Below are 9,888 nucleotides of genomic sequence, written 5' to 3'. Positions count from 1 at the left end.
ACATGAAGCTAGCCTGAGCTTGTTATGTTTTTTTTCTATTTCTGAGCTAGCTGTGTAGCTCAGCAGCTATGTAGCAATTGGTAGCTCAAGCTAGCTATTTAACTTAGGCTAGCTATTTAACTCAGGATAGCTATTTCCTCAATCAAAAAAATTCTGAAAAAAGTACAAATCAGAGCTAGCATAACAAAGCTACTCCAACATGCTGCTAACATGAGTGATGCTATTCTAGATTTCTAGATAAACATGAACTGCCTATTGCGGGGGAACTGACTGATGTGAGGGAACTGTTATCAGTTATGTAGGAGTAGTTATAAAAATTAAGACCTGAAATTATAAAAGTTATAAAATTCTAAAAACTGGATATGGAATAACTTTTAGCAGGCAGTGCTAGGATGAGACAGCAGGATCCTGCTGTCTCATCCTAGCACTGCCTGCTAAAAGTACATAATACTCCGACAAGATAAAACGTTATGTTTAAATTATTGACTGTTTTCTATGACTGTATTTTTGTGTGTGTTCTTATGATGTAAAACACTTTGAACTGCCTTGTTGCTGAAACTACTGTAGTGCTTCATTTAAAGCCTGACATAATACATAAAGTCTAATATTATTATATAGCTGCTGTGTCGTTCAAAGCTACTGCTAATACTCAATTTCTCAATCCAACAAACTGGGTAATAAAACAGATCTAATATTTGGTCAAATAAAAATAAAATCAATAATAATAATAATATATCTCCAGATATGATCATAACGTTTCTAAAGTGCTTAAAACATAAATTAAAAACCAATAAATTAAAAGGAAAAAAAATAAATATACAATAAAATGTAATGACAAAACAGAAAGCAGACTACGATTAGCAATATGTCGAACATTACCACAAAAATGATTAAATCATATAAATATTTGTGTTAAACCAAAAACTACATTCTATGTGACTTTTGGAATATTAGAGATGGCCTTGAACGTTAACCCATTATTAATCAGCAGCTTAGCTGGACTTTTGTTCAGTAAAAATCAAAATAACACAGGATTAATAAATTCTAAATATGCACACTAGTTCAGGTGATCTCACATATTTTATTTTAATTTTTGTTTGTATGAAATAAGGGCACTATCATGACCTTTGTAAAATTTCACCATTTTCTCTTTAGCTAGCTCTTGTATGATGTCATATTCACGAATTCCAGGGTGCGATCCAGTTTTCAGTGTTTTGTTGGTCAACTCTTCGAAGTAATGGCTCCAGTTTCCATCGCTGTCTGCTCCAAAGCCAAAGACATGGATCTAGGAATGTGAATATAAAAGAACCGAGTGAAAATCATGCAAGCCAAGCAGCCAGTGTTGCCTCAAAAGAGAAGGGAAATCTGTTGGAAAACGATCATCAACCTCTCTGTTACAGAGCGTGGCTGCTTTTAGAGAGTTAAGGTTTTTACAGGAGACCTATTATTTGTGTCAGTTTATTTACGATAATGTACATACTTAAACTGAAAAATGAAGAAAAACCCAACCTTTTATTTCAGTGAAGTATTTTTACATAATTTCACCATGTTGGACCATACAGACAGAGAGATCCACCCTGTCTGAGGATTGTTACTAAAGAATCTATATGATCACAGCACACAAATTCACTTCCAGCTGCAGATGCAGTAGGCAAACTTTACATGTTTGCTTTGATAACATGAACTTTTATGAAATTTTGTTCAGTTGTAAAAATCCTCAGAGGCAACTTCAGTTTTCTAACAGAAAGCTTTTTTTAAAACATGCCTTAACCCAGGTTTGTCAAACTCATTTTAATTTCAAGCCACATCAAGACCATGAATGAAAGATAAAACTACATATTAATAAACTGTTACAATATTGTGGCTTTCTTCGCATTTGCTGAGTACTTCTTGAAATTAAATATTTAAAAGTACCATTTTCTAATTGATGCAATTCTTCACTATTTAAATAAACACTGATTCTATCTGACTGATTTAAAAAGTATTAAGCTAATCATGAAGGTTCTATTGAGGGGCCACATAATTAGCGAGAACCAATACAACCTCTTTGTCGTTTCATATTTTACTGAGCCTTGCATGCTCGCTAAAATTCATAAAACAATTGACAGTAGAAACACAGCCTTTGGAGCATTTCACAGATTTTAATGTGGTAGATGAACTGTGAAGTAGAAGGAGAATTATTAGTTTCCATGTTTTTTATAGATAAATTAAGTTGAAGTGTGTGCGTCTAATATGCGCTAATTTCAGATTTCTCGTCAAATGTATACTTGCATAATAAAAACGCACACAGGTTTCATACACATGGGATTAAAGAAGTATTGATGATGGATGCTATTTTTATGCCACTGAGCCACACAGAAGCACAGAGAACAACTTGCCCAGCTACGTGAAATTGGAACTACAAAATGAACAGATGCATCATGGGTAATGTAGTGCCAAATGAACGGACGGATTTTTAACAAAGTGTATTTCTCCCTTTTTGAGTCTGATAAGTAAAACGTCAGAATAACAGGCTAATTGGCAGCTAACCATGAGAGGTCCCATAGCAAACATGGCAGAGAAAAACAAAAGTTTTTTGCGACATACAAAACTCTGTGTGGAGGAAACCTAACTACGCATGTCAGCTTGAACACACTAATCCATTGTGAGACACTGACACGGATGGATTTCTTTCTTTGTAATTGTGCTGGATGAGGAAGTAACAGTTGCTTTGAAATACATCTGTAAGTGCACATGTGTTTGACTTAAATTTTGGAATTTACCTGTCAGAAGCTTTCAAAGTCCTTCCTTATGTTAAAAAAAGAACTGGATTCATTTCACACAAAGCGGAAGCAGACCTCGAGGATGTCAGCCTGATAGTTGTACACAGTCACCATGCGACTGGAGTTTATATACCGTTCCTATTCATGACCTGGACAGTGATGTTTAGATGAAAGCAAATACAAAATGTGGTTTGGTAAATTCTAATGTCATGTTAATCTAAATAATTACAAACCACCACTCGTTGAACCATTAGCTTCAATTAATCAAGTTTGTTTTTTGGATAGCTGAGTTCAACTTCAGTAGCCACGCCCAGGTATGCTAACCACCAGACCTGTGGAACAAGATATTACTTAAACAGAACAGGTGTGATAACATCTACAAAAAAACATGTCCTGGTCTGAAAAAATTCAAGAACAAACGTTTGACTGCAACCAGTAGCTAAGTGTTATAATCAGGGCGGTCACATCAGAATTTTAAGTCGGGATTAGTGAGAAACACTCATTTCCTTTCAAATTTTTCATACCATTACAAAACGGACTGAAAAAGTCAAAATTGTTTCAAAATCTCTTAGTATGATGGTAGTTGTAAACATGTATATTTAACAAGGTGGTATATTACATAACAAAAATTGAGAATCACTGTACTTTGGATATTTCATTTACCCCAATAATTAAAAAACTGACATACAGATTTGGTCATACTGAAAATCCACAAGTAGTGTTTTCTAATTTGGCTAGTGAGACATATTTACCTCATCACAAATGTGTAGGGCGAAAATTAAAGTCATGAAGCCGGTGGATGGATACGCGCCTTCCTTCTCCAGCCACTTCTCATGAGAATACTTCATGAACTCTGGGTTGATCACCATCACCTGTTACAAAGAGACAAACTAATGAGTACAGAACCGTCTCCAGTGCAAGATGGAGAAAACTTTCAAAGCATACTCACCAAATCTTTGTTGGCTCTAATTTTGGTCTTTACGGGCGCGTAGGACCTATCAAAGACAACGTGATTGAAAAACATCTACTCCCAAAAGAAAGTAGGTTCACAGAGAAAATATGGACACCCCAAAACACACACATAAAAACTGTACTCATTTCCAGAGACTCTAACACGTCTAAGCTATGAATTCATGACTAGTTTTATCTTTTTATGAATGACTGTGTAGCACATTTAAAGTAGTTGTGATGCTTTATTTAATAAAGTGAACTTGAGTTAGTCCCATGCTTCTGAATCTTAGTGTGTTTTCACACTTGGTAGTCTGGTGGACTCGGTTCAATTGGTAACAAAAATGGCTACATTTGTTACATTTTCACTTAATGTTTTTCGCTTTCACACTGCACTGTGTAAAATGAACCAAAGAATTTGAAAAACCTGTTCCTCTCCTCACCTTAAGGAAATGACATGAAAACCTCTGAAGAATACACGAGTGAAACAAAATGTAACCAAAAATAAAGTGGCATCAGATTTTAGTAGTTGTAGGATTTCTCTTTTGTCTTTGGTTAAAGACCACAACCCATTTCTCCCGCTAGCGCTAGACTGGCGCATTTGCTTTGGTTGTATTTACCCAGAATGCCATGCGCTATATTCCACTTCCTGCTTTGGAAGTGATCTCCGGTCCACTTGGCATCTAAATATTCATTCAAACTGTGCAAGAATTCCCTTCAACTGAACAAAGTCTGAGGTTCTTAAGCAGACCAAAGTTTGCTTTCTTGGTCTGCATCAGTTTGATTCTGTGTTCACACCTCTGCAAATGAACTAAAGTTTGATTAAAGGGGATTGGTGAAATTGCACCCTTACACTTGAGTTGCTTGAACATTAATACAAAAATTGTTTCTCATGTTTAGTTTTTTCAGTTGGCTGAAGGACCTTTAAAAATCTTATTAGTACTTAATGGGAAATCTTTTATTTTTCATGTGTTAACATCACTTAACCCTGAATTTTAAAACTATGCTTATGTTTTATTCCTGTCCTTATCAGTTAAAGAAATTTCTCCTGAGTCATATTTTACAAATAAACACAATTGTACTCCATCATTCCAGTTAGCTGAGTAATTACACCAAAATCCTTTCAGGTTTCCAATAATGTCACACAGAGGAAATAAAAATTTCTTCATAGGTGTTTTTTTTCCTATGAAAAACTTACCTTACCCCATTAACTATGGTGTTCTGAAACCATAGTTGATGGTTCTGATGAATCCCAGATGATGATGTAATGTAAAGCATTACATCATCATCTGGGATTTTCCAAATAGCTGAAATCATATAGTCCCAGTGTATATGGACACTCATAAATCATAAAACAAATTTTTCTCTAAGACAGTGAGTGAATAACATTTGGTCAATATCTTGGAATAGCTGTCTTTTGAACTGTATGATTTGGGTCAAACGCTTTGGGTTTCTTAAAAAATGTTCTGGCATTTAGCAAATAGAAATAATTTTGGTAATTCTAATTAAGTTGAAACAAGAAAAGTTTGCAACTTTTACAAACCACATGGTGTTTTATATGTTTGTTAAAACTCTCTCCTGTTAATCTGTCCTTAGCCTTCCTTCTGCTCTCTCCTCTCACATCTGCACCCTGTTTCTAACTAGTCAGCTGTTCCTTGTGATCCTCTACAACATTCTACACATCACGATGATGTTGACTACACAATGTCCTGTTGGCTAAATAATATTAAATCAACTTGAGAAAACAACTTCAGTCATTCTGTTCAATTTCCACGTCCCTCACTTACGGCGTCCGCCATGTGGCGCCTCAAGTGATTAAGTGACATACTGTAGTTGCAAAGGGTCAAAATCAAGGTGCATGAAAATAGGATTAACAAGAAGAGACTCACCTTTCATAGAATCCTGTCGTAAAAGCCTTGATGAGCCATTCAAGATCCATAATCTTGTATGGAAAGAAGACGAGATGAGTGGAGTTGTGCAAATTCATGGCGCTCTCTGGGTACATGACATGATAAGTCGTTTTGGTCCCGACGTGTGCCTCATAGCCTTTTATTTTAGCAAAGTTCATTCTAAGCAGGATGACATGACACATTAATTTATCTTTAGTACATTATGTTTTCTATATTTTTCCTTTTACTAGGAGCTGAACCCTTACCTCATAACGACGTCTTGGTAATCTATCAGAGGTCCATAATGTGATCCATTCAAATTTGCAGAATTTCCAACAACTGCACAAGTCCTGCAGGTGTCAGGGCTCTGCTTTCTAAGCTTGGGTCTGCGGGGGAAGATCTGGAAGAGCTTGTGGACCGTTTTTTTGAAGAACCTGAAGTCCCGGCGTTCATTCTGCAAACGCTGCAACGTGGAAAAGCATCGCTGTCAGGCCAGTGATCTGAATTTGCTGGAGCCCCGTTTGGAAGAGACAGCTTACCTTCCACCACCTGAAAGCTTCCTCTGACAAGTTTGTTTTCGAAGACAAAACTGGTTCAACAGAACGGTTCAGACGACTGCTAAGCAACCCGCTGTTTTCAGACATGCAGCTGTCACATGCAGACCAGTCTTGGAATTGTAGTTGAGACAATTCTTTGAATTGTAACACCAAAATGAAACCAGCTGTAGCCACAGACAGCTGAAAAGCCAGTAGCTTCAGTTTGAATGACATCCTTGAGAAATGAGAAGTTGAGTTTACCCTTTTTAAGCTCCTACAATTCGATTTAGATTTAACTTATTCACCTTATTAAAATTGAAATATTTTCTTTTTAAATCATCAGAACACATTGAATCGATTTTTAGCGACATGAGCTGCAGTTCTATTTCATAATTCCTTCGTTTTATCAAATACGGCAAGCTCAAATGGAATTCTATTAACTTACCTTTCTCCTGCTGAGCTCCACCTGTTATTTGCAAACACTCTTGTGTTTGGGAACGCTTCGTAGGCTGACGCTGGAAATTCAAACACACTTTCTGCTCATGTTATGGTTTCTGAGAGAGAACAGGATGAGTTCCTTTGGTGAGCAAGTATGAAGGGGCGTGGTTTGCAGAGGGCGGGAGTTCTGGGAATACATCAAAGACATGCAGATTTGCTCAAAGTTTACAATAGGACAACAGTAGCGAGGAAGGTGAGCAGCAGAAATAGAAGCCATTGATAGGATTAGATTTCCCAAAAAGGGTGAACCTTTCATTAACTGTGATCCCTGGCTTGTTTTATTTGTTTAATACCAACACAGCAAAGCCTCAACTATTAATATTATTTAGAATCGCTCTCAGATTTTGCTGCATAAAATGTCAACATAGACTTAGATAAATTACTAAAGAAAAAACTTTATTATATAAATTGCCTATCTTTAAGGAAAAGCAAAAAGGAAGCAACGGCTTCTTCAAAAAAAACCCCAGAGGAACAAAGTTTTACAAAATAAATTATAAAATTCCATTCCCTCCTTTAAAAAAATAGTTTTATAGCTTGTAGGTCAGTGGTAATTAATTAGCAAGCCATCTTCTAATGCTAGTAATGCTAGCACTAACAGGACTGCAAACTATAGCAGTTAGTTTTTAGTCCAATTTTTGCATGTTATTTAAATTTGTGTTTTTTACTTTAATATGTGAATACATACTGGATACATGTTATTGATCTTACCTGTGATGCTTCACTGGAGCTCCATCCACTCCATTGTTGTCTTTAAATATTTCTTCATCGTTACAAGATTTGGGCAACATCTGTAAGAAGCTTAAAGACGTCAACTGGACAATATTATCAACCACGACTGCCACAAACAAGATCTGTGACAAATGAAAATTATACAAGCCGTTTCAAGCAGGATCAAAGTGTTTTTTCTTGTTTTTTTGTAAGCAGTTATGCAAAACTATTGTGAAATGGACGCAAAATGTTCAATATCTTCCTTTAATATTTTTTTTTATGTCATGATTTCATGAAACCATTGTCAACCCCAGACAAAAACTGTTTGCTCCTCTATCAAACGGTGATAAAAAAGAATTTTAGTTTTGGCACTGGAAATGGTAAGAATGACATGCCGATTGTCCTGTACAGCACAGGTTTAGTAACTGGACTGGTTTGATGGGGAAACACTTCAAGGAAGAAAGATTTTTTGATTAAACTGTGATGTTGACTAAAGTCTGTCAGCACAGATCGTCATGTGAGAGGATCTACCTGTTCTTCTGGTAAACTGGAAAGTGAAATAAAGCTGAACTCTGCCTGAGTTCAGCTTTCCCAGTCCCACTCCTCTCAAAGCCACTTAGATAATCCAACTAAAGGCAACGTCTTTTTCTAATAGACTTCCAGAGGACAGCTAATGAATTAAAAACAGGAAACCATGTTGGGGGGCGGGGGGGTTCTATTTATTTGGGCATATGATCTAGCGGGCCATCTTTAATTGTCTTTAAGATATATTTTTTAAATTGAGATTTTCTTACTGGTACCTGTTTTATTGTAATAGGAGTTGAGGATGGCTATGAATTATAATAATAGCTTAAGATAATAATTAATAAAACTAACAATTTATATCAAAATTACCAAGCCGGGGAACCACTCTTATTATCAAGAAAATTGCTAAATAGTTCAGCCTCGCTTATGATTTGGAAATATCTGCTGAGGTTTAGGTTTCAAAATAATAGATGAATTCATCAATCGAACTGGTGTTATCTGAACAGCAAGATGAGTGTAAGGAACCAAAATGGACAAGAACAAGAGATGTTAAAAAATTGGGGGAGGGGGAATTAAATTTAATCATGTCAAAAAATAGTTAATTGGTCAAATTCCAATGCAAAATAAATTAATAACAAATTTGGGCCTAACTCAGCCGAGTTCACCCAACCTATATCTTAACTCAAACTAACTGACCTCCAGACAAAGGAGAAAGGCTGCTTAAATTAAATGGATTAACCTAAATCTCTCCCCCCCCCCTTTAATTGTGAGAACATGTACAGCACAGTCATTCATTAAACATTCGCTCTCATTTTTGTTGCTTTGTGGCTGCGTGGCTCTCCCATATCTTCCAGGTGAATATTTCACAGAGAAAGTAATCCAGCAAGATGTCCAAAGATAAAATGCATCATGTAGCACTGAAAAGATCGATTTTGCAAACATATGAATGTCTAGCGTGTTGTGTGTAGCAGTGCCTCTGATGACAGATGATCCTTCATCTTTTATGGAAAGATAAGTTTTGGGTATCTGTTATAAATACAATATTTCCCCATAGTGACCCTTTGTGTACAAATGGAAAGACTGAATATGCCTGATTGTGCCTTAAAAAGTGATATCCTTCAGTCCCGTACAAAACTATAGATACAAACAACCACAAATGTTGTGTTTGTTTTTTTAACTGCCAACTTTCAAGCATTAGCTAATTAAAATATTAACTTCATGTTCATTTTATCCACCTTTGTTCACTTTTTTGTTATAATTTTGTTTTAAATATTTACACAATCAGTTGTTGGGGTGTGTGTGTGTGTGTGCGTGGGTGTGTGTGTGTGTGGGCGTGTACATGTGTGTGTGTGCGTTTGTTTCTAATACCTTGTGGGTACCATTTTCCTGACATGTACTACGTTGTGGGGACACATTGCTCTTTGTGGGGACTGAAGCCTGGTCAACACAAGGGGAAAAGCTGTTTTTGGGTCAGGGGTCAGATTTAGGACTAAGGTGTGAATTGAGTTTTGGTTAGCGTTAGGTATGTAATGGTTAGAGTTAGGATAAGGGTAAGGCTTCTAGGCTGTAGAAATGAATGGAAGTCAATGGAAAGTCCCCACAAAGATAGCTGCGCAAACATGTGTGTGTGTATGTATGTGTTGGGGTGTTTGTGTGTGAAACATCACAAATATTAATCACAAGGCTCCAACAAACGAAAAACAATTTTGCTAGCATATTTTTTGCAACTATTCTAATTTCTTTACTAATATTAACACTACAACCCTATCCACTTGGGGGAAAAACCTTGAATCAAAAATCAGTTTTTTGGTGGTTTTATTTTTTTATACATCAAAAATTAGGGAGAATGTGCGAAGCCCGTGAATAAAAATTTGAGGCCATGACTTAATATCTTATTAACATATTTACTTATTTTGTTGGGAACATCTTAATTATAACAAGTCATGGTCACCACTTTTCTCTGAGGCCGTCTCCCATGTCACCAGACTGTCTCTGTGGGATCAGATAGATAAATCTATAAAA

At 36.1% G+C, this 9,888-nt stretch overlaps 1 protein-coding gene across 2 annotated transcripts; it reads right to left on the bottom strand.

The window, feature by feature from the left end:
* Positions 1-890: 890 nt before the first annotated feature.
* Positions 891-6,729, bottom strand: LOC116731748 (CMP-N-acetylneuraminate-beta-galactosamide-alpha-2,3-sialyltransferase 1-like). 2 transcript variants are annotated; one of them, XM_032581581.1, is made up of 7 exons: positions 6,581-6,729; positions 6,139-6,370; positions 5,866-6,062; positions 5,600-5,779; positions 3,712-3,757; positions 3,515-3,634; positions 891-1,285 (listed from the first exon to the last, which is right to left on the bottom strand). In XM_032581581.1, exons 2-7 carry the CDS (start codon positions 6,367-6,369, stop codon positions 1,082-1,084), a joined length of 978 nt encoding a protein of 325 aa, XP_032437472.1. In that variant the 5' UTR covers position 6,370; positions 6,581-6,729; the 3' UTR covers positions 891-1,081. The 2 variants fall into 2 exon arrangements, with proteins under 2 accessions (XP_032437472.1, XP_032437471.1); XM_032581580.1 differs by having other exon boundaries at positions 6,139-6,375; positions 6,580-6,728.
* Positions 6,730-9,888: the final 3,159 nt, after the last annotated feature.

The sequence above is a fragment of the Xiphophorus hellerii genome, chromosome 13 (genome assembly GCF_003331165.1).
Source record: "Xiphophorus hellerii strain 12219 chromosome 13, Xiphophorus_hellerii-4.1, whole genome shotgun sequence".
Lineage (NCBI taxonomy): Eukaryota > Metazoa > Chordata > Actinopteri > Cyprinodontiformes > Poeciliidae > Xiphophorus > Xiphophorus hellerii.
The sequence above is the reverse complement of the archived record's forward strand: the minus strand, read 5'-3'. Positions and strand labels throughout refer to the sequence as shown.